A 25,755-nucleotide genomic window follows, 5' to 3' on the forward strand; every position below is an offset into this window, starting at 1 on the left:
CGTTTATTAAAAACTGAACGTTTAACACGGAAAAATTGAAAGTTGGGGGGAAAAGTATATTAAATTTGATCCTGGATCAAATTATACAAAGCGCGTTTAAACATTCTCGAAAAGTGAAATGGAAGAAATAAAAAAGAAAAAAGAAGCAAGAATGAAAGAGAAAAAGGAAGAAAGACATTTTTTTAAGAAGGATAATAAGAATGATACAATTTACCGAGTGAGTTGCTCATAAACAATCCGTTATCTTTAAAAAGAAAAAAGAGAAAGAAAAGAGAACGAAAGAAAGGCACGAGTAACGATGAATCCTTCCAGTCGATAAAGTCGACTAATGGAAAGGCGAACAAAGGAGATGGGTACATAAATCACTATAAACATTAATATTCGATATGGGAAACACGGAATCCCTCTTTAATACGTTTAAAAAGTGGGCAGGAAGAAGGATACGTAAGAAATCGTGATCGGGGTTCCCTCGATCGCAACACGTACGTTTCCGGTCGGCTTCGTACATCTTCGTGGGGAACAGCGTCGTTCGTAAATCCTAATGAACGATGTCAGCGAGCACGTACGTTCCCCCCCTGCTTCCCTGAAATTATCGAAAGAAATAAATCTCTCGAATCTTGGATCGCAAGATCTCACAAGAGAATCTCGTGAGATCGACGAGAATTATATCGTGGGTATGAATATTAACAGATCGAAGGGATATAATCGTGTTCAATTTTGACGCACAATCCGTTTCAAGCGCGACAAGGCACGGCCCTATCCCTCCTCCACGAAAGGGTGGTGCTAGGTTCGCAAAATTTAAATATATTCGATTCGGAGAAATTTCTATTCCCGTTTTATGGAAATATTCCCCGATTCGCATAATTTCGTTCGAATGGAAAATAACCAAAATATGCTTGCCGTCCAACTTGTCGAACAACAAGTCGCAATAATAACAACAATAATTTTCTACGCCCGTTTCACGCGACGGAAAAATTTCCCCGAAATTTTCTCCATTCTCATCAAAAACTTGAAAGAATCTATATATATATATAAAATAAAGTATCGATGTATGGAGAAAGAGAAAGAAAAGAAAAGAAAAGAAAGAAAGAAAGAAAGAAAGAAAGCGATATCGATAAACGTATCAAGTCTTACAAATTAGAGTCTTACCGTTAAAAGTCTTCCTTCTTGGAATTGTTCGTGATAGGTTGGAGCAGGTTAATAGGATGAGGGTAGCGTAAGAAGGCTTCGTTGAAATACCTGGGAATAGCGGGGAATAGCTGGTCGAAACAAGACAAACGAGCCGGGTGCACGCGATCGGGGTTGGTCCGCAGCCGAGCCGAGTAAAAAAGATTATCGTGGATTTCGCGAAAGAACGGTCAGCGATCCGTGACCATAGCGGTTCGTGGCTTCCGCTCTATTTTTTTTCTTTCTTTTTTTTTTTTTTCTCCCTTCTTTCGTTCGGCTCGAAGAAAATACGACGGGCGGGAATTGGAAAATTTCCAAACTTTACAAAATTCCACGCCCTTTCCACGAATAACGCGTCAATTCCTCCTCCTCTTCCCTTCCTTCCTTCCTTCCTTCCTTCTCTAACCGCGCAATATTACAAAGTTTAAGGGAACAAGCTTTCCAAGCTTTCGAGGCGAAACATTCGAATCGAGCGACATTCGAGCCCGAAATCAAGATTGCTCAAAGGGGATCAAACTCGCTCCCTTCCGTAATTTCTACTATGCGCGGCCCAACTTCGTTCCTTCGATACAACCGTCACATCCCCGCCACTTAGAAACCGAAACACGCCAATTAGCAATCAACGCTAGCTGCTGCTACCACCCTCCCCCCCCCTCCGCTCCCGACATTTCAATTAACGAGGACGAGACGCGCGTGTTTATGCGGGGAAAAGCGCGCGGAGGGAGGCGCGTTTGCTCGGCATCGAGTGGGCGGTTTCCCTGCAAAGGTTGTTGTTGGGTGGTGCAGGCTCGAAATCCTAACAGGGCCACGTGCGCTTGGCACGTTTTAGGTCACCGAGCCGAGCCGTGGCGAGGAGAGGCGAGGCGAGGAGAGGCAGGCCGCGTTATAAACGCAAAGCTGGATGTCGAGGCGAGTACTCGACGTCGGGTACGACGGGAACACGGAAGGGTGACGAAAGCGCGAGGGGATGATACAGGGATAGGCGGCAAGCGTATATGGTACGACAAGAGCCACGCCATAGAAATCTCGACAAAGAGGATAATGCCATTTTGGAGAGTACCTGGATGCGGTGGGTGGATTTGTTTCGAGGATTGTTCTCCCTACTCCCCTCCCGAGTCTCGTCTGGGATGATCTGGCGTGAGGAGGAGAGCGGGGGGAGGGATCGTCTTCGGGGATGTTGGCGCGCGAAGATGAAAGGCGATGATATCTCGTCTCGTCTGGGAATGTCAGCTGCCACCGATTTTATTTCCCCGCTCTTATTACTCTCTTTCTCTTTTTCTTTTTTTTTTAATCTATCCGACACGCGACACTTGTACTACACAGGTGTGTACAACGAGATGGAAAGGATTTTATCCTTTCGAGGATTGACGAAGAGAGAGAAAAATTGGGATCGAGTTTTGCTTTTTTCTTTTCTTTCTTCCCTTTTCGACGAAAAACCCCAATTCGAATATCACGCGTCGTTGACAAACAATGAATATAGGAAAATAACGAATAAAACGAAAATTGAAATTTATTTCCATATTTATAATCGAATATCGTGTATCGATTCTTTATACGGATCAAGATTTCGAAAAAAGGGGCAATGATTGTCCGATAAATATCGTCATCCTGATCCATTATTCAATTCGAGCGAGAATCAGAATTTCCTGTTCTTCCTAAATTATTTCAACGAGTATTTAACCGGGCTAATACGAAAAATTTCATTCTCCCATAAATTGGATCCCGGCTCGCGATGAAATTCCCGTGGAAAAACGTTTCAATTTTTGTACCATTCGGAAAAGGGGACGATAAATCTCGCCGTTAAACGCGAAACACAGTGATAATCCGGGTTAACGAAGGAGGAGGAAACAAACGGGGCGGGGGAGTAGAGAGAGTATAATACACACGATGGATCGGTGCATCGCGTGTATGAAATCGTAACCTCGGTTAATTTGAACTCGAGAGGTAGGGCGGAACTTCAGCCGTTGACTTACGAGCATTACGAGTCAGAGATTTCACACGTCCCCCCCCCCTCGAACAGTTCAATTTCCTTTTAATTCGAACGTATCCTGCCTCGTACACGCTCGCCTTACGTTAAACGTGTATACGCGCGACAAGCTCGGGCGCTGCTTAGTGGGGAAGGCCAGGAGAAGGGGGGAAGGAGAAGGAGAGTCGCGTGCCTCGACTCATCGCGCCATCTATGAATCATAAACTCGACGTTGCGTCGCGTGTCGGATAGGGCGACGCCCGGTAAATTCCAAGGAGGAGGAAGGAGAAGAGGGAGAAGATGTAATTCCGCGTCAACACCTCCGCCGCGACATTACGAGCTCGAGCGTGTTGTTTCGCTGTTTATCGATATCGTTATCGCGCCCCTGGCGACCCGACGAAACCACTCGGCGGAAAGGTGACAAGCCTTTCCCTTTTACAACGGATTTATATCATCAGATGACGCGTCAGATGTGTGTCGTGCGTATATACACCAATAGAAGCGCGATAAAAACGAGGATCGAGAATAATGAATTAAAGTGAATCTAATCTTTAACGTTATTCCATCGTTACGTTGTTATGTAGGAAGGAATTAAAAATTTAATAAGGACACATCGTATTCGATCCAATTCTCACTTCCTAACCTTAAATTGGCAAAATGGGATGGACGAGGATTGGAACGATGAGCGAGGTTCTGTTGTTGTACGATCAAACAATGTTGCGCTCCGATAAAAAAAGAAGAAAGAAGGTAAAGAATAATTCCATTCTTCCCTAGACTTTCCCTTAAGCCTCGAAACATCGATCTTCTATTTTTATCGTTTCCCAAGAATAATTTATACGATCTTAACGCAACACGGAAACTTATTGGAAGGCTGACAGTGGGCTCAGAGTTAATTGAAACTCTGACCGGGCAACTGAGTCGGAGATAGCGCGTAGGAACGAGGTTTTAAAGGTTAAACGCGTGGCAAGCGGGGCAGGGGGAATTGGCGGAATATGGAGGAGGCGAGAGAGAGAGAGAGAGAGAGTTGTAGAGGGTCCAGATGCGCGGTTACTTTGAGGCCGTGTTACTTCGTTAACACGCGTTGCCGTGGCGCGAGCCGCGACCGGATTACCGCGCGTCTGGGACGAGCTGGAGGCGCAGTAATCCGGCGATAATGGAGTAACGAGATTCCGGCTCACGTACGTTCCCTGCATATTTTAACTTTGCATTTCGCGCTGGCAGCCCGCACGTACGCGTCCTGCGGGTCATTGTACCCAACCCTTTTGCCCGCTTCCCTATTTACCCCTGTTGATTGCAACGAGTGGCAACGGTATCGTTACCTATTCCCTTTGTGCCAATTTTTCCTTCCTTCCTTCCTTCCTTCCTTCGTAACTCGATTTCTCCCCGTCGCTTTGTCGCTGCATCGAATCGAAGAAGAAGCGGTAAGTGTAGAAATTATCGATTCCATCCTTATCGATCGGTTTAAAATCCTTTCCAGACTTCTTACGGACGAACGATTAATCAAAAAACGTGCTCGTCCATCCTGCGCAAGAACCACACCCTCTGGCTAATCTCGTTGATTACTCCTCTCTTCTCATCTCCAGAGAAGAAAGATCGAAAATCGGTTCAAGCGCACGTGGCACGGCGAGAAAGGATGATACGCGCGGATACGGAAAGAACAGTTTGCCCTCCTTTCGTATGCGGCTTTCTTCATGCGGCCATTTGCATCCTTGATTGCGCCCCGACGCTTCCACGAGTTTATTGGATCCTGTCCTATCTGTTTCGAGCCAATACACGAGGCCGCCGATCTCCACATTTTTTTTTTTTTTTTTTTTTTTGCGCCCCTCCGTCGGATCACTTTCAACGAAAATCGTTTTTCCTCCGATACACGGGGAGAGAAAGAGGAGATAGACCCCGCCGGGGAAATAGTTTCCATGTAATTTCAACTTTTCCCCCGATACATCACTCTACCTCCTACCACCCCTCCACCTCTCCGTGAAACTAGTTTCGACTCGCTGTCCCTTTCCACACACGATCCTAATAATGCGCAATTAACGAAGCGGACAACGATTCTGGGTTCATAAATATTCATCACGGAAATCCTCGAGGAGGGATCGAACGATCATCGTTTTTTATTTGAGATGAAATCTTTCGATTCGCTCGTCTCGTATTTTCTTTTCTTTTTTTTTTTTTTTTTTTTTTTTTTTTATTACGCGAATATTGCCGGGTTAAATTTTTAGAGTGGCGAAAATGGCGAAGCGAAAAGGAAAAAAAAAAAGAAGAAAAACGAGAAATCTGTTTTAATTTTAATACTTGGCCATCAAACTGGTTGGCAACTGGCCGCAAACAATCTACGATTGAATATCATTACCACGGATTATGGAATCGCGGTCGGAGGATACGTTCCTTTTCATTTTCATTTTCCAGCTACTAGCAACACTAACTGGGTACGTATATATGTAACGTACACACATATATATATATATAAACGTATCCAAGTTTCGATTAAACACGTCGGTTCTCGATTAACCGCGAATATCGTTACCATTATTGTTCTCCGCTCCGGCGAATAGCCCCGTTGCCTTTATCAACCCTTCCAACGAATATTCTATTTAAACGCCACACACAGAGAAATGAAATTTGATAAATGAAACTGAATTTCTTACTTCTTGCCTACGCGAATAACGCGCTCGTGGTATAAAGGCTGCCACGCTTGCACCTTCCGCCAATCTCCTAATAAATCCGTAACTTTCTCGCGTGTCAACTTCAATTAAAAGGACGGAACGTGAATATTTATATCACCGGGAAATCCGGTGGACGTGCTCGAAAGAAGAAACCGATAATTCCCACCGAGATTTATGACCAACGTCGAGATTTAATATCCGAAATTTGAATATTCCACCCCTCCGTTTCTTTTTCGTAACATTTCCAAAATTTCATCCCAAATCGTTTTTTATCTTCCTCGTTGGACACGTTGGCAATCTCTGTTTCCATCGTTTTCGAAAATTTCCATCTTGCTTAGCGATTTCACTTGAGAATTAAATTTCATCGTCGCGGTCGCAAGTCGGGCACAAGGCGTGCAAACAGAGTTGTTGAGAAAATAAAATAACGGGGCGAAGGAAAGGGTGATCCGTTCGATCCGAAGATCTTGTAATTGTCGAATAATGGAATAATCGTGCGATTATTCGTTTCAATTCAATTCAGATTTATCGCGGTGTTAATATCGAACGTATCGATTCGTTTCCATCATTCATTTTAGCGAGGATCGTTTCTTAATTAAATTCAATCTTAACGACGATTTCGATCCGATCCATTCGACTTCCTCGCCCCGACTTATCGATTTTCCCCGTGGAAAACTTCGCCACCACTCCCTTCGACGACTCTTTCCTTAATCCCCTCCCCCCCGAAATAACCTCACCCCCGCCCGAAACTCGAGACGCAAACTTTCTTTTTATAACAAAACCTTCCTCCTCTCCTCCCCTCTTTTCGGTTTAATAAACGTTTCCATCGAGTGTCGCTTAATTTACATGTATACATAGAAATTGCTTTCATAAGCGGATGCAGGGTTGTAAAATATTAAGGGGAAGGTATACGTAGGTTCAGCCAGGGGGAATTAAAAATTCACGTATCAAGTTTGCTTGGTTCCTGGGATCCGGGAGGGGTTTGCAAGAATTAAGAGGCTTATCCTCGTAACCAAGAAAAGAAAAAGAATCGTGGAAATTTTGTCTTGTCAAACGCAGAAGAAATCTATCTATCTCTCCTGCTTATACTTACTTTCTTACCAATAGTCGAAAATTATTAGCTATCAGTTGTGGAATTCTTCGAAATTATTCGTAAAAAAAAAAAAACCGACACGATTCCCCTCTCACGATTTGTTCCCACCGATGGAAAAGAGGTAATGCTCCGCCATGATCCGCGCGAGTCTTCTATTCCTCGTCGTAGATCAATCCATCCGCTCGATTCCTCGAGATCGAATTTGTTTCGTCCTCGTCGCCTCGCCACTCGATCGTATCCATCTCGTCGAGTGCACTTCTCCCGTTCGACGATGAATAAAGGGGATGATGCACGTCGACGACGCGATGCACTAACGCCCCTGCGACGTATCCCATCCATCCATCCGACGACGCGATCGCGAAAATGTTTGGACAAGGGGGTGGAAAATGTTACGAGAGAAATTAATAATTTCGAGGGCGAGGGTATAATAAAGTTCAAATTCAACTCTTTTCGAGCCGAGCTTTTTAATTTTACTCGACTCTCTCTCTCTTTCTCTCTCTCTCTCGATGAAAATCATTTTCTTATTCTCTTTCGAGGAGGCGTCCTTCCAGTCAAAGGGTAAACGGTGTAATAACGAGAGAGGGGGAGAGAGTTAAAATCGATATCATCATCGAGGGGGATCGTGAAACTTTTGTCGACGCGGAGGAGTCGAGAAGGAGAAGAGGGCAACTTGATTTCGATTCGATACAAGGTCCACGTACGCGTCCTTCTTCTCAACCGGAGAATAGACATCGATCAATCAACGAATTCGACAACGAATTCCAACGATATCGAACGAATTGTCTCGTTTTCGAAAATTTTCGTATTCTTCCCTCCTCCGCGTTGATAAATAATTCGCTCTCTCTGCCCCCTCCGTCGTCGATAAAGGATAAAGCCGTGACCAGGTTATTAAACAGCCTCGAGTCGCCCTCACTCGACACACAGGGTTAAAATTCGATTCGCGGAGGATCGCGTCAAAGGAACACGGTCACCGGGTCTTCGGGGGGTTGGGGTTGAAATAGGGGCGAACGTCCATCAAAATTCATCCTTCGACAATGCAGCGATTATACGATATCGATATCCTGAAATCAGCCAAGGATGAGCCCCTTTTCGAGCCCTTCAGAAGGGTGAAGAGACTGACGACTGCGACTCGACCGTTCCCCTTCCCCTTTCCGTTTCAAACGCAACCTCCTCCTCCTCCTCCCCTCCTCCTCCGGGCAAAGTTCCAGGAACCTCGGTGAATTATTAATCAGATTCGAATATTCCATACAAATTACTTCTCTTCTCTGTCCCCCTTCCCTCTCCTTCCCTCCCCCTCCTCTTGGGAGGGGAGGTGGGGGCGGTTGCATTTGCATGCTGTCGGGGCGCACAAAGCCACCGATACTTTGAGCCTTTCGAAGCGCCGCCAGGACAATCGATTCATCCCCCTCCCTCCCTCCTCCTCCTTCTCCTCCTCTACGCTACGAGTAATTGAAACGGGCGTAATGTATGTCGAGAGTTTCGACTTGGAGAACACCGTTGCCGTTCTTTATGATTTATCACGCGCGTGGCCGTGTCGGATCCACTCCGGTGCGTAATTGAAAAATAAAACTCGACGGGATTCGTCGAAAGCGTTCGCCGTCTCCGAACGCCTGTCACGTTTCGAAGCGACAATGAGACGCACTCGTCGCAAACAGGGAGGGACGGGAGGACTAAGTTTGATCGGGCGCTCCCTCGTCAAAGAAGGGAGGGAGGGGAGAAAACGCTCGCTTCGAACGCGTTGCTCTCTCTTTCTCCCTCTTTCCCTTGGAAAGAGGAGGAGAACGAAAGGGCGAAAATTTTTCAGTGCCCGCAATTTGCCTCCTCAAGTTTCACAAGTGTCTCCCCCGTACCGTGCCGTGAAAACTTTCCGAGAGTTACTTTCGATCGAGCGAACGAGAGAAAAACGGTGGGCGAAATGATGATTCGAGAGCGAACTCGTGAGAGGGGCCAATTAACTTTCTCGACGTTTCAAACCAACGTTTCGTTCCAAGCCCGATTCCCTCGCGATTGGAAAACGTTAAATAACTCGTTTCGATCCGAAATATACCAACGAAGATACCCACGATTTTTCGGTCCTCCGTATAGCATAAATAAGATAAACGTGTACGAAGTCGGTCGAGAGGCGTACAAGAATGGCGTCGTCCCGACTCCACTCCACTTCGACTCGTAAAAGTGTCGTCCTCGGGGCGAAGTACATCCTATTTCTCAGCGTTAGCTAGGACACGCGTGTCCCGTTCCAGGCGTGGATTTTCAAAATGGCCTTACCAGATCTCTCTCTCTCTCTCTTCTCTCTTTCTCTGTGTGAAAACGTCACGTAGCAGCGCGGAATATTCCACGGCGGTTTACGAGATGATACCGTGGCCCCGCACTTGCCGCTAAAATCCTATGAAGTATGGCCGGACCGAGGTGACGGACGACGAGGAAGGAGGCGGCGTGACTGGTGCCCCCGATACACCGGCGGAAAAAGAATGGGAGAAAGGGGATCAACGTAGGTCTAGATTAACGCGAAAGAACGGATGAAATATCCCGGACTCTCTCTCGAATATCCCTTCCTCCCGACGATAATTCACCCCTTTTATTTCCCCTCCTTTCCTCCCATTCGTGCGCATGTAATTTTTGGCGAAAATCTAAAATTTCACTTTGCCTCTGTCTTCCGTTAATCGAGGGATTTTTAATATTCGAAAATTTAATGTTTCTCGAAGGGAATTTTTCGATCGATACTTCGATTAAATAAATAATAAGATAAATATATGTGGAAAGAAATCGTTCGAGAAACTTTTTCGATTTCTAAACTTCGTTCATCGCGTTTAACCGTCACTCGATACGATATATATACACACACGAGATCGAACCGGTGGTACTCCGTGTAATATCCGCCAACGTTTCCACCAGCTGTTTAACTCGACCGTTCCGGTTATAAAAATAAAATCGGTCCAACGAACAAATTGCGCCCGAATCGCGCAACACGTCTCCCGGCAAAATTGCTCCATCCTCGACCGTAATTATATTTCCTTTTTTAATCTCGTCAGCGTGTCATTTACGTTCTTAATCTCGTCGTTCGATTGTTTCGTCTTCGAAACAAAAAAAAAAAAAAAAAAAGAGAGAAAAGATATCGAAATTTCATCTTTCGTTTTAAGGTTTCTTCTTCTTTTTTTCTTTTTTTTTTTAATCCAACGCGGCAACGGCCGATTAAATTTCCGTGAAAAAAAAAAAAAAAGGAGAAAAAGAAAAAGTCGCGTGACCGATAATTAGATCGAGCGGCTTACTTGTTGTAAAGAACAATGTCCGGCAACCATATATGCTCCGACGGCACGTGGAGGGTGTCGACACCGCCATAATCATCCGGGTTCCACTTCAGCTTGTAATCGTTCCACTCCTGCAAGCAGAAAACAAAGCAAAAAATAAGCCCCGTTTATTTTCGTTCGCCGATGGGGGGGAATGGGGTGGAGAAAATGAGCCGAGCATCTTTTCTAACCACGTGATCGTGATAATCGCCTCCCCGTGCTTTAAAACGGGTTATTTCACGAGGTGACGAGGCGGCTCGTACAACTTCCATCTTAACAAGTAGCAAGTAAAGTAACAAGTAAACGATCGATCGATTCTCGAGCAACTACAAGTGGCACGAGTAGGTGAATTTAATCGAGTAGATGAATCATTGTGTCCGATTTCTCCGCATTTATACGGATTTATAATCTCGTTACGATCCGTACGGTAATTTAAGGGAAGGAAAGAAGGAAGGAAGGAAGGAAGGAAGGAACAAAGCAAAGCGCGCGAGTTTCGAAATACACCACGGCAATAACTACGAAACTTTGGATAAATCCCGATTAGATTAGCCTTCGACGTCCGGTCGAACTAATAACTCCTTGCGAACGTGGCCAACTTGCTACTCTAACGAAAATAGCAACATCGTCGGCAAACTCGCTTCGATCGCGATTATCCTTCTTTTCTTTCTTCGAATCGAATTATTATTCCCACTTCGAACGATAACAAGTTTCTCCTCCGATCGAATCTCTCCCAAAACTACTTTGAAAATCTCTTCTCCTTCTTTCTTTCCGTTTTCCAAGATTAAAAAAAAGAATTATACCAAAACTCTCCGGAAACTCTCGAAATCGAAGAAAGGACGGATTCGAGGAGAAGAAGAAGAAGAAGAAGAAGAAGAAGAAGAAGGATCCAGAAGGACGGAGGAGGCATTCATCTCGAAATCTCGATCTCGGGCGAGACCGTGGGGCGGACCGATTAAGAGGATGGAAAAGTAATTACTGGACCCTTTTCTTCCTTCCGTTTTCTTTATTTCGAGCCCCACGAGTCTCGTGCAATTGCGGAGATACCGTGAGTTCTCCTTTATCCCCCGACCGGTAAGACGTTCTTTTCTATTCGTCGCTTCCGGCCTTGATTCCCTCTCCCCCCAACCGATCCAACTCGCCGAGAAGCGAATTATCGCGGAATAAAAGAACAATTTCCTTCCTCCGGCCAACTTGCGGCCGAATGCACGTTTGCACGATCGAGAATGGATGAAAATCGAGATTGTAGGGATTGTAAAGAATTTACAGGGTTGCTGCCCAAGTCCGTTATTTTTCCATTTTCCGAACTTGCCTCGAGGTATTTCCGGTTACGGTTCGGCTAACGCCGCGTCCCCCTTCCAGGAAGGGTGGAATCTCCGAATACCAACAATGACCGACAATGATTTCCAGCCGTTCTTCCTTCTCGCCGCTTGTAAAAACAATATTGAAAAAAAAAAAAAAAATAAGAAATAAAATAAAACGCTCCGGTTATATTTGAGCGTTGAACCGAAATGATATCGATCGGCGGAGAAAGAGGAGGAGGAGGAGGGAAGCATGGTCGAATTCGTCGATGAATCCGATGATCGTGAATAATCGCGGCAACGAATTAAAATCCTTTGACGGGCGTGACATTTGTCGCCGATTTTTAATAAAATCGCGTTTCAATGACTCGCCTCGATATATTTTTCCCTCGGCTAACGAACCGGGGAAAAAAAAGATGCGACCGTCATTGTTCATTCGCGACGAATCAATCGATTCCTTTCGTTCCATTCGAATTCTATTACGTCTCGTTACCCTTTCTTAGAAAGTTCGCAAAATTCGGAAAATGAAATCGGTTTAAATCTCGAGAGCGGATCAGGGGAGGAGAAGAGGTACCTCGTGAAAGGTAGACGCAGCACACACACACACACACACACACAAGTGCGGAACGAAGTAGAGGACGATATCAATTTTCACGGACGTGAATTATTTCGGCCGAGTTTTATTCGTCGAATAAAAAACATTCCGTTCACAAATCGATCACTGTTGCTTTATCCGTTTCGAGAATTTTGAGAAGAATCGTTGCATTGTCGAACGGGGCGAGCACGATCGCATAAAGGATCCTCATTGGCCTCGATGTATTCCCTCCATTACACCGTGCGTGGCGATTCAATTGTGCCGAACCAATTAACACTTTGACCGCCTCGAATCCGTGTTAAATTAAACGATCGAAATTCCCCTAAACGATCGATAACTCACCACGCTTCCTCTTTAATTCCAAAAAAAAAAAAAAAAACAAAAAAGAAAATAAAACGACCGATCGAGTTTCTTTTTTGTTCGATTCGCGAGTTTTCAAGATTCCCTCCCCGAGTTTTCGAATCCCGATTTGGGAAGTGGATTAATAAAAATGCGCGATCGTTGGTTGCAAAGGCCCGTAAAAGTTTTCTATTCCCTTCCCTCCTCCGAGTCGACGATAAATTACGAGAGGAGGAGCGGGCCGCCGATACACCGAGGAGGGCTGTACGAGGTCGTAAAGTCGCGACCGCGCGTTTCGAGAGAGAGAGAGAGAGAGAGAGAGAGAGAAGAAAAAGGGGGAAAAAACGACGCCAATTCGACGACGATCGGTCGTCGTTGCCTGGAGGGCAAACTGGTTTGGATATCGCTTTCGAAACTGCTCGACAAATAAGACTTGTTAATCTTCCGCTATCGGGCTGGAATATCGCTCTATCGAGATCCCGTATTTTATTCCATTCTTACCCTTCACCGGTGGGAGCAAGATTGGCCAAGCGTTTTTTATGCATGGCCCCAGTTTAAGTAATGGAATTCGAAATTTCCTTGCTTTAAGGATAAGCTTCGTACAGACGAAGAATAGACGAGGCACATGAAGGAGGGATATTTCAGTTTTATCCATCCACGTTGTAAGTTGTAATTTTCCATTCGCTTTGGATATTTTTATTTCTAATTTTTATTTCTGGTGTAAAGTAATGGTAAATATAGATTCTTCTATTCCGTTCCACGAGTTCTTACAGCAACGTCATTAATCTTATTTGCGATTCGATGAAAATTTGATCCGTGGATTCGAATAAATATCGTATGATAATATCGTAGGAATAATTAATTTCGAAAGGAAGAAGAGGGTAAAGAGAAGATCGATAGAAGGGTTAATCACGGTTCACCGTGTCCCCACTGTGTTTAAAAATAGCGAGAAAAATAAACAATCTTTAAACGGGATTCGATCGAAGACGAACCTGACTCTTCATCGATATTCTATCTCTTCCATTCGAATATTCACGTTCGAGAAGAAGATCGTGTCATGATACGACAAAACACTGTTCCAGTTGTTTCGTTGCATTTTACGTTGCGACTAATTAAATTCGTGTATCTTTATCGAGGATTCCAGTACCGAAATTTTTCCTCGTTTCTCGTTTATGACGTCTTACTCCCGAAACTCTTATCCGACTCGCAGAGATTCCACACTCGTTCAAATTTCGAAGAATCAATTCGCGACGCTTCCAATGATAATAATTCGAAAATACGCGATCGAACGAGAATTCGAAATATGTAAAAATTGCTTGATAAAACAATCCAACTCGATATATAGACTCTGCAACGGTTCCGAGTATGTATTCTTTTTTTTTTTTTTTTTTTCGAATTTTTTCGATATTACAGTAAACGATCGGATTAACGATCTAAGGTTCCAAGTTTGGTTTGGAGGAGAAATCCAGGAGGTGGTGTTTTCGTTGAGAAGGATTGGAGGATTGCCAGCGAGAGTGGCATTAATTCTCGTGGCGGGATAAATTCTTCTCGCGGGAAGGAAACGAGACTATCCGAAATTGCCTTTAAATATCCTTTTACCGATCAAATTGCACGAATCGGGACCCGCTCTCTCTCTCTTTCCCTCTCTCTCTCCCTGCGCTTCGATTAACCGGTTCCCGCAAATGGAAAAGAAATGGAATTTCTGCATCGATAATGCCGAGCATTAAATCTCGATCGCGTATCGCGTTTAAATCGCGGCGAGAAGGATTCGATTTCGATCGATGATCCATCCTTCTTCGCGCTGAATTCTGTGGGATAAAGAAGGGGAGGGAAAAAAAAAAAAAAAAAAAGAAAGTATCATCTCCGAGAGAAGGAAAAACAGGAGACACTTTGATAAAAAAGCGAGACAAGGTTGGGGAGCAGGGTGAAGGGAGGAGTTGTAATCGAGCGAGTGGCAGGGTCAGAATCGTCGAGATACAAACCGAGACGAGGCGGTGAAAGCAGTTGGAAGCGCGAGATACGCCAGCTCCTATCCAACAATGCCGCCATTCTGGAATAAATGCCGCCGATTTTCACCGAGATTCGGCCGTTTTCCCTCCCCACGAGTCGATGATTATTCCGTGCTTAAGCATCCGTAACAGCCGTGTCGTTGGCTTCTTTTCAGGGTCGATTTCTCGCAACAACCACTTGGAGTTTGATCGAACGGCAAGTAAAAGTGAAACGCCACGATCGAGTAGATAAAATAAACGGAGCAATACGGCCGAGATGTCGAGCGATACCCGAGTCAGTTTTTATCGCCTCGGCAATCGGTATCGTCTCGTCTCGACGAACTTTCAACGGCGCGTGAACGGCGGTTGCTCGATGCAATTTTGGTAAAAGCTGTTTCTTCTTGTATTCCAATTATCAAACAACCGTTACTCCGGCAAACAGCCGGGGGAAACTCGATTGGCCGAGCCACCGAGCTCTATTAAATTCGTGCTCGTGGCTTTATCGTGGCGAGCAAACGGCAAAAGAACGTGGAACGAGTTTTCCCGTCGAATTAAAAAGAAAAAAAGAAAAATAATAATCTTCCTCCCGTTATTCCAAAAGATTCCCGGTTATCGAGAACAACCATCGAATCTTGCAACCTCTCTTCTTTCTTCGTTCCTTCGGAAAGATAAACTCTCCTTCCTCTCCTTCCTCTCGAAGCCACGAAAGACGAAGAGAAGAGACTCGGTGAAATTGTATTCCTATCTGTGAGTATCATCGAGCCAATTCTCGCGATACAGCGGCTCTTCTCTTTTTTCCCGACAACGAATAAATCAGGATTCTTTCGAGATCGAGATTCACAGCCTTGATAAAATCGAGCCGCCAAGTTTGGCAGAGGGTATTCGATTTTCAGAGAAGAATCGTATATTAATCTCTCTCCTCGATCCCCTCGTTGCTTTATCCATCTATCTGTTTATTTCATTTCACGAATACACATCCGATTCGGAATGGAATAATTGGATCGAAAGATCGATCAAGCGCACGCAACACACACGTAGGCAGAAACCTAATAGAAGAGACTTGTGAATCATCGCGAGATTCGTAGGTATTTACGGGTGTTTACTTCACAAGCGTCGGTGAACTCGCGAAAGAAGCCAAGAAGGCAGGGCTTCCACTTCCTTTGCCGTCTCCAACAATGGCAAACAATTCCCGGCGACTGATAAAGGGGCAGCCACTTCGGTTGGCAGACGATCCTTGGCTGACGCGGCGCGCTTCCCTTCTCCCCCACCCACCTGCTAAACCGAAATGCGAGAAAAAGGGGCGCGAGATCCATTGACGCGGACAAACGAGTCGGTGGCCAAGCCAAGAGGGAAGAATACCGATGAAAAACCAACAGGCTGCCAGCCAGTTGCTCAATCTTTACCAATTCTGCAGGAGACGAAGAAAAGAAGAATCCCCCCTGAGCACCTTCCACAAGTGTCGAAATCCGTTTCGCCGCCATTCCATTCGAGGCGAATTTTAATCACTGTTACAATCTTGCTTGAGAAAAATGGCGTTAGAAGAAATGTCTACGTTGGGAAATAAAGTTCGATTTATCTCTTCGTACAACTTGATTCTTCTTAGACGATCGTCAAAAAAATTGCGTCCAATTCTCGAATGCCTCGAAGATTCTCGAACGGAAACGAATGAAGGGAGCGGAGAGAAGGGGATAAAAGTATCCGGATAATACCTCGCGAGAAGTGTTATGTCAATAAGAATCGACTGTCTTTTCGATTTGAATTTCGATCTCGAACAGAAGCGGAATGAAATTCGTCCGCTTTGAAATTCCAAATCGGACGGGAACAGACGGGACACGGACCAGACAGGCAGTCCGTCCTTGCGAATTCCATCCTCTCCTCTCTCTCTCTCTCTCTCTTTCTCTCTTTCTTTCTCAATCGATGGTTCTCAGTTGCTGGAGCACGGATTTTCGATTCGCACCGCGAACTCTTCTCTTCTTCGGTTATCGAGCGTCTGAGGACGACGCGTTACGGCTCGTCAAGTCGGGACGGTCGTATGTTTATTTTGCACGAAATTATCGCGTGTTTATTTTTGCTCGAATACCGGCGTTCAACCGTCGAACGAGATTGTTTTTCCTTCTTCTCCGTTCCCTTCGCGCGGTTAATTTAACGAGTTTTAACCCTTTCGCTATAGTTGCTCTGCACAAGATGCCGCGTATCGTACGATATAACGATTGGATTGGAATATTATATTTCTCTAGGAAACGTAGCATCGATATTTCGTTTTTATCGTCAATTCTTTTTTTTTTTTTTTCAATAAACATCAAAGCAACTCGGGTCGCGTGAACACGACCGTCTTTCTCGAGCACCGTGCTTATATATAGCGAGAGAGCTTAATCGTGACGAAGGAAGAATTTTGAAGTAGAAGAATTTTCCGTGGAATCGTAAAAGTTTGATTTGCGGATCGACGAGCGCATAATTTTTTCGGTATTTTTCCGAATCGAAGGAAAAGTTTCGGCTATAATATATATGATGTAAAGTAAAGCGTGGTACTCACTTGTTCCACCCAAACGTTCGTCGTCATGATCTGGTTCTTCAGGTTCTGAAAAAGAAAGCAGAAAGGTGAAGATCGTGTTTCCAGAAGGCACTCTACAGTTTCGAGAGTTTCTAATTACCGGAAGGAGGGTAAGGATTTTTATCGAGTTTCGAGCGATAGGGAAGCGATAGTCGGGAAAAGGAGGAGCCTCTCGAGCCAATCGAGCGACCCTACAAATCAACTTACCGGTGTATACGCAACTTCGATATCTCGAAGCTCGTCGAGAGAAACAGAGAGAGAGAGAGAGAGAGAGAGAGAGAGAGAGAGAGAGAGAGCGAGCTTCTTCTTCCTTCTCGACGCGTTCGAGAAACATACTCTCCAACGATTTATACTTTCTAACGTATTTGACGAAGATCGATTTTATTTCGCCCCTCTCCCTCCTCCCTCCCCCCTCCCCGCCCCGATAATCCAATTTCATCGTCTCCACCCCTTCGATCTTTAATCGAGCTACTACTACGATTAACACGATTATACCAGGAAGCACGTGTTAACGTAACTCGAGGTTATGGAAGATGAGCAAACTCTGTGTGTTAAACTCGTTAGATATACCATCGTTCGACAAATTGCTCCACTCGACTATCATCGTATCCGTTATGGAATGAAAATCAAAATGTTTTACTCGTTGGTTCCGATCCGATCGAATCCAAGCATTATGGATCGATTAAATTAATAACGAAACAAACAGAGCGAGAATCACGAATAATTTGTTCATAATCGAAGACAGGAGAAAATGCAACTCAATTATCAGAATTTATGCGTAAAGACTATCTTTCTCTATCATCGCTTTATCGCAAAATTTTCCAGAGAATCATCTACTCAAATCCTCGATATTATTACGTCAAAATATCGGGGGAGAAAGGGTATTTAGTTCGGATCGGCAAGACGAAAGGTGGGAGATATCCTGGGAGATCGACGCCTGATCCTTGGAAAGAGGAGCGTCGTTAAGAATGCGCCTTTGTAAATCCTTTGATCTGGCAATTAGATTCCTGTTTTTCGACAAACGTTCCCTCCTCAACCTCGTTCGACCCTCCTTTCTCCCCGAGGATTTATCCGTCGCGAGGATTTTCCACCGCACACCTTCTTTTCCTCGATGTTTCTCGAAGGAAAAACTGCAGCGGGGGAAACAAGGAGGGGGAGGTGAAGGAAGATAAGCCGTGTCGCGCGACACAAAACCTACGAGCGTGGGTATCACAAAGAGGGCGAGAATTATGGCTCCAACGGGGACACACTGTCGCGTGGATTAGAAGAGGCTTCCGGTGCCAACGCCTGCCGCAATTACACGCGGTGATTCGAATGCTTTTGTCCCCCAAGATCCATTGTAACGTTGCAAGAATTTGGCCGGTGGAAAAATTATTCGCCCAAATCTTTCCCTCGCTAAAATAAATTAATCGATTTTCTTCTCTCCTCTTCTTTCCTCCTCCTCCTTTCCCACCCCCTTCGGTCTAATTTTCAAAGTTGGCAGATAAATAACACGTTTGGATTCTCGTTTGTATGTAATTTTTTTTTTTTTTTTCCATATATTCCGTAAACGTTACGTTTAATCTGGAATTAAAACTGGGAAATCGGTTGTCGCCGAGGTAGTATTGTCTACGCGTTGCAATTATGCCGCCACGTTAAACGAATTCTCAGTGCAGCCGGGTTTATCTCGCGCGCTATTTAAAACGTTAAGAAAATTTGCGTTTTATATATAACGGGGAAATATGAGACTTGAATATTTTCACCGGGGGACGAGCGTTGGCGGTTTACCTGGATGCCGACCTTTTGTCTCCGAATAAAATATGGGCGCACAATTTGTCCAAAGGCGCGGAAAGTGTTTTCTCTCAGGTATCCTCTGGATATCCTCGAGGGTAGGTAAGGGAGAAAACGAGGGAAGGGAAAGACCACTTCTGGTCGCGATAGGGACGTCACGCGTTACAACACTTTCTTGAAATAACGCAGCTCGATGCAGTTAAAATTTAAAACAATAGTCGATGCGAATAATCGTAATCACCAAACGATCCGAGTACGAACGTTATTCGAACATTTTAACGAATAATTCGTTAAAAGCAACATTATTCGAAATGTTTAATCGACTTACTTTTTCAACGTTGGATCAATCCTGATCTCCCAATAACAAATCTATCTATTTATTGCCTTTCATTTATCCAACTATCGCTCTACCTCGAGCTGGATCATCTCTGCCTTTTCTACGCGTAAACGAACGCATACGTCGATTGGATCGACTTATCTTAATCGAAGCGAAAACACACCGCCTCGATGTAAGCGGTCCATAATATAATGTCATGGAAATTGGATGCCGAAAGAAAACAGAGGCATCTTCTGCGTTCCTCTCCCCCCGAAAGAACGGGTGGGTGGAGAGAGCAACGTGTTTTCCACCATCACCAGTTTTCCACGGGCCATCCATTTTCCGCCCGTTACACCGTATCTTCTCCCTCCTCCTCCTCCTCCTCCTCCCTTCCTCTTTCTTCCACTGTCGCGTGTAATTTCAAGTTTCACTTTCCTCGTCCCAGCCCCGTCTTATCCGCCCTCGAGGGCCCCTCTTAACCGCGTTCTCTCGCTCTCCAACCCTCATCCACAGCCCCCCACCTCTCGATCTCGATCGCTATCCGTTTACCAGTTTACGCGACGCGTCGCATGCCCTGGGAATTCGTCGCACGTTTAACGACACCTCGGAGAAATTTTGAGGGAAGAAAGGAGAGGGAGAGGGGAGAACATCGTGTTCCATCGCTTTCTTTTCGCGCGGTTCCTCGAGTAGGAGAGGAGAGACCGTGGGAAATGGTGAAGCTCGCGCGAAATTTCGTACACCGGGAGAATTCTGCACCGGGGCCGTGCATAATGTATTCCTGTATACGGTGGAGAGAAGGCCGACGAAGGCTTGGTCAGGTCCAGGAAGGAAATATTCAAAAGGGGCGTGGTGCTACACCACTTGCTTCTTCTTCTTTTTTTTTTTTTCTTTCGATTCGAGAAACATCCGATCGAGGAGAAGGATTTTATAAACGCGTGTAATAAAGCGAGACACGCGACAGATCGACTACGATATTGAATGGAAACAGGGAGGCGAGGAATTGGACGTGCGATTTATTTACATTCGAGCCCTTTGACAAATCGAAGCCTTCGAGGAGGAGAGGGTGTTAAATGGTCGTCGCTTTCTAGCGGGCGAGAACGAAGTATGAGAATTCCTAAGGTAACGTCGGTGTATCTCGAGAATCGTGATACGGATCTAAGGAATAGAGGGAAAGAGGAGGTGCTCGATACGGGAAAGGTAGGCGCTCAAACATTTGTCGCGAGGAATTTCATCGCCGCTTTTCAAATTGCTCGCGAAAATCCCTCTCGGAATTTCGTTTAAGCGATCCTCGTCGATACACAAACGAGGGAACGGAGATTCTTTAAAATCTGGCGCCAGAGCAACGAAGCGACGCGATCCGACTGTTGAAAGTATTCGAATTCGAGCAACTCCGCTTCATTCCACGATTTCCTCTTGCTTACACGAGGATATAAAAAAGGAGGAGGGGGAGGGAGAAGCGCCATCACGAAGGACGGTCCTCTTTCGTTGTCTGGAAATTAGGAGAAAACTAATGGATAAAATAAGAAAAGCACGAGCACAACTGATCGTTTTAAACGCGAAAAAAAAAAACGAGAAAAAAAGAGTATTTTAAGAAAATCACATCATGATACTATAGATAATTCTATATTATTTTATAAATTGTAAAAAGTATACAAGGTAAGAATGTAACGTATAATAAAGCGTAAACAATGCAAGTTGTTCAACGCGCCTTTTTCTCGAGGAATTGGAAAAAAGTATAAGGATTATCCATATTATAAGGAAAATTGACAAAAATATACTTTGAAAGTGAAATGAAACTTTTATCTTGTACCAAGACAAGAATAGGATAAAAAATAAAAGCATACCGACCGATTTATAAAGTGTGCACTTTATAATCTAATTTTAAATTATATTATCGAAGCGATATTCTATTCTAAAAGATTTCAGTATGTTATTTCAGATATATAAGCCGTTTTGATTTGATGATTAGCAAAAATTTACATATCGTTTATAAACCACACCCGCAATTGAAGGATTAAGAAAGAATGGAACGGAGAAATAATGAACACAAGAACGGAGTGTATAACGTAAGCGATCCTCCTTTTCGAACGAAAACATTTTCGGTCGAGCAACCGTGACGAGTGTAAAGCACGAATTAAGGATCCGTTGGGTGACGCAAGAAACGTGTCGGCCGAGAGATGACAGCCGACAAAGGAACCGAAAACCGATCTTCCTCCTCCGGACGGAAGGGAGCGGAAGTTGCGCATCGTAAATCAGCCCGTGGTTCACCTTATCGACCGCCCATCTACCGGGGCTAAGCGATTTTTGAACATCTCGGCCAGCAAGAACGGGGATAGAGCCAGACTGGTGATAAAAAAAGGGTTGGCCAGCTGGCGCGAAGAAGCCTTTTTCTTCCTTTCCTTCCTCCTTTCAGCCTTTTCGCAAGGCGACGCCACGACGCCCGCATATTCAGGACTCGCCGCGCCACGATTCCCTCCTATTCGTGAATTTATTCTCTCCGAAACGGAGAGAAAAGAAGAGGAAGGGAAGGAGAGAGAATCTCCTTTCGATCGAATTTCGCTGATAATTCTCGATTCTAATCTCCGTAACGAGTCATTCGATAAAATTTAATATATTCGATATTTCTCTCTTTTCTTATTTCTAAAAACTGTGAAAACTTTTGCAGCAATAGTTTCTTCCAAGGAACCCATAAAAATCTACTCCTCGACAAACCTTCTTTACGACCCTTCAACCGCGAAAGAATTTATAAAGCTCCATCTCTCTCTCTCTCTCTCTCTCTGGATCGAGAAACGTTGTACGAACCGACATCATTCCACGAATTATAATTCCGTTTGCGGAAATTTTTCAACAAAAAAAAAAAATCGAATCGCGGCTCTATTTCGTACACGCGATTCGTGCACAAGATATTGCGAGAGATATTGCCCACCCTCCTCCAAGGAAAAAGTATAACGCGCCGAGGAATTTATCATCCCGCGTGGAGAGAAGCTTCTGTCCACGTAGAGGAGAGAAGCGATGGATAGCGGGGTTAAATATGTCACGGAAATATGTCATCAAGAGAGGCGGACATGTCGCCCTCTTGCGTCGTGACACTTAATTGCTCACCCCCAATTAACCCTCCAACGCGTGGCTCGCGATCCTATTCCCCTCGTGCTCCTTCTTTTTATTTAATTCACAGCTTCCCCATGCTTTTCATTCGCAACGACGATTCCTTCCTTTCGTTTCTTATGTATCATCCTTATATATACTTCTTTTCGTTTCTCTTCTCTTCTCTAACCGATTCGATCGGAGAGAAAAGAGAAGTAAAGATGAGAGATTTTGAGGGGCGGGTGTCCAGGGACGAGTGAGAATAAATTAAATCAAGATTTCCAAACAAGCGACAAAAGAAGAAAGGGAGAAAGGAATTAATTATTCCCGGATAAGCAAGGTGGAACGGCGTGAAATTAGTCAAGACTCGCGAGCGTTCGGCTGATTAAACAAAAATAAGCAATCGGGTCAAAGGGAGGCGGATTCCTTTGGTTCGATCGATCCCCCCGGCCGAAAAGCCAACAATTACCCGAGCACGAGGGAAAAGGCGTTGCTCTGTGCACGGCTTCCAAACGGCTTGGAGGGAGCAAAGCTCCCGGCCGGAAGATCGTGCGAACGTAACAAAAGGGAGGGAAGAGAGAGAGAGAGAGAGAGAGAGAGAGAGAGAGAGAGAGAGAGAGAGAGAGAGTTTCCTGCGGGGTCGAGGCAACAAAGACAAATTAACCGTTGCAAGTAGAAAAGTTTTAATTGCATTCGGCCACCGAATCAACTCGATGCGCTTTGACTTTGTCGTCCTCGCCCTCATCTCCCTCTTTCTCTCTCGCGCGTTTTTCGAGAGCCTCGGCTCGCTTCCGCTCGACCAAGTCCGATTTCGACACGGGAGTCCAATGGGGCGATGAGCAAAACTGGGAGAGCAAGTTTGGACGAGCGAAACAAGAGAAAGTAAGTAACGAGGTAATGGCGGATTTTATTTTTATACCCCGTGAAATGTCGGTGGCGCGATAACGACTCTTTAAGAGGCGAGCTCGTTAAATAATGTCTATCTACTTTCGAGAAACAGAGAGGAACGAAGAGACAGGTTAGCCTTTCGTTTTCCTTTCGACGAAATTGCAACGGACGATCGAAAAAATTTGTAACAATCTCGATTGATTAAATATATCTTTGCATATCTCTCGGAAAGAGAGAGGATATAATTTCATTTCGCTTCGTGGGGATATTAAGAGCTTTGGAATTTTTTCACGGAGAATTATCGGGGAAAAAGAGAGTCGGGGAGAAAGAGAGGTTAGGACGAAACGGTCACTCTTTCTCTCTCTCTCTCTCTCTCGATACAGGCGCAAAGAAATCGGTAATTTTCCGCTCGAGAATGAGTGAATGGAATCGGTCGATCAGACCTAAAGTGCACCCTCTTTGTGCCAAAGTAAAATTTCATTGGCCGCAGAAGAAGAAGAAGGAGAAGAAGAAGAAGAAGAAGAAGCTCCGCTTCTGGAAGACGGTAAATCTAATTAAACCTCGGCTGACGGAACAAAGAAGCTTCTCGATAAGAAGAAGAAGAAGAAGAAGAAGAAGAAGAAAAAGAAGAAGTGAATTTTAACTATCCACAGATAGATGAAGCTAAAAGGGATTGAAATTGAATTATAACGACGAATATTAAAAGCTCGGAACCGTGATTGTTATTTCTTCTGAAACGAGCGTCAATTCGTTAAAACCAACGTGTCGAGTTAAAAGTTGAAGGTATCGAGGGAGGCGAGATGGCAACATTTTGCACCAGTTCCCCAGTCCAGGCCCGTCACAGCCGCCCCACGTCGATTCGGTTAAGTTTCGATCGGATTCGAAACGACGATTTGAAAATTCAACGGCGTCAAAGCGCCGTCGCGAAAAAAGGACACGGAGAAAAGCAATTTGCCGGTTGTCATTTACGACGATCCCACGGCTTCTCATTCGCCAGGATTAAATCGAATCGTTATTTTCCTTTCTTTATCCCCTCGAAACTTTTTCAATCTCTCACTTTCCCCGTCCACGTGGCGCATCATCGTACCTCGTTTTCCACGAATAAAATAAATATTTCCTCGAGACGACGATCCTCGAGTGATTAACGACACTATTAATCAGACAGTCGCACGGAGAAGGGGCCTCTCCCTCCATTTAAGGACCAAGTTCTCTCCAACTTCCTTCGACTCCAACGACCGTTTCCCTTCGCGTCACTGTCAAATTTCGTTTCCCCGGTTAATTTCCTTCCAACGATCATTCCTCCCGATCATTCACCCAAGGATAAATTCCGTTCGACGAAGAAGCGGTGGAAGAAGCGGTGATCTAATCGAGGTTTACGTGGTCACGATCCTTTCGACGAGACGATATATATATATATATATACAAGAGAGGGGATTATCGTGAAATTTATGGACACAAATCCAATTAGCACGTGGAACACGGCCTGTACTGCTAAGAGGATATATAAATTAGTTCGCTTCGGCTCGGACCATCCTCTTCCTTAAAGAGGATCTATTTAGCGGGGAAGGGAGGGCCAAGTTTCGCGAGAGTCCTCGAAACTCGCGGCTTCGCCAAGTTTATACGGCGGCCCAGTTCGATCTCCCCCACCCGACGAACAGAATCCATCCGATCCCTTTGTTATCCGTTTTATCAAACATCGCCCTGCCTCGAGGGGATACCGAGTTCCTTCTTCTACGATTCGCTCTCCTCCTCCTCCTCCTCCTCCTTCCAGCTCGAGTATCATTAGTTTGCAGAGCCGATCCAGCCGAAAGAGTAAATCCTAGTGCTATGTGTATTATTCGGAAACGAGAAGAAGCGAAGACATTCGAACGATGGCAATACGGTTTTCGTTCTATATAATAAGGGACACGTACGAGTCCTTAGCTTCGGCCATGTAACAAATTTGATTAAAGGAGAAACAATCGATGGATCGAGTATTTAAAAATATCGTGAAAGCACTTCCGCTCGGTAGAAATGGCATTCGATCGATCAGAGCTTACTTTTATTCTCTCGATATATATCGTTTCCATCTGTCAATCGACTACTTCAAATAAATCGACGGGGACGAAAAAAATGGGGAAAGGAGAGGGAGGACTTGGCGTCCGTGAGAAAGTGATCGATCGATCTACTCGATCCATTCGAATTGTTGGTTCGTTAACGAGCGGCCATTCGTCGCCGCGTCGTGGATTCTTTCTTTCGAATCCGTTCTTTCTCCCAGCCTCCACCAAATTGAAATTTCCGTTCTTCTGATCCGGGCGTCCAAGGATCTGCGAATATTCCAAACGAGATCAAACGGTTCCTTAATCAAGTTTTCCGTAGTAGTATCGTTCCGTATCCGGAAACGAGCGAAGCGATTTCCGATCTCCTTTCGATCGAACCAAATGTACGAAGCGAATGAGCGTGAATCGTGAATCAATCGAACGGCGAGGACATCCGTGAAAATTTCTCCCAACCATGTGAATTCCGTTATCCGCCCTCCCTTTTCCTTCCTCCTTTCCCTCTTCGACTCAATTCTCAATTCCTCCCGTTTCAAGTTGGAATTAATTCGAAAATGAACGCGTCTTTGGCGAACCGGTCGGCGAATCGTAATTATTCGGGAAACGCGCGCGTCGGAATTGGAGCGCGCGCGATATCAATTCCAGCTGCGTTTCACGAGAATTCGATTTCGAATAAACGCGGCTCAAAGGACGCGGAACGCAGCCTCCCCCCTTTTTTTT

At 44.9% G+C, this 25,755-nt stretch overlaps 1 protein-coding gene across 1 annotated transcript in view; it reads right to left on the reverse strand.

Moving 5' to 3' along the window:
• Positions 1–25,755, reverse strand: part of nAChRalpha1 (nicotinic acetylcholine receptor alpha1) — a 117,096-nt gene that overhangs the window by 33,827 nt on the left and 57,514 nt on the right. Inside the window, exons 3-4 of the mRNA XM_031919295.2 lie at positions 16,924–16,968; positions 10,153–10,262 (exon numbers count right to left, since the gene is read on the reverse strand). Coding sequence (XP_031775155.1) covers positions 10,153–10,262; positions 16,924–16,968 — 155 coding nt within the window. The remainder of the gene's footprint in view (positions 1–10,152; positions 10,263–16,923; positions 16,969–25,755) is intronic.

This window comes from Apis florea, unplaced genomic scaffold, assembly GCF_048593485.1.
Source record: "Apis florea isolate Af1SG1 unplaced genomic scaffold, ASM4859348v1 contig_1615_pilon, whole genome shotgun sequence".
Taxonomy (NCBI): Eukaryota; Metazoa; Arthropoda; class Insecta; order Hymenoptera; family Apidae; genus Apis; species Apis florea.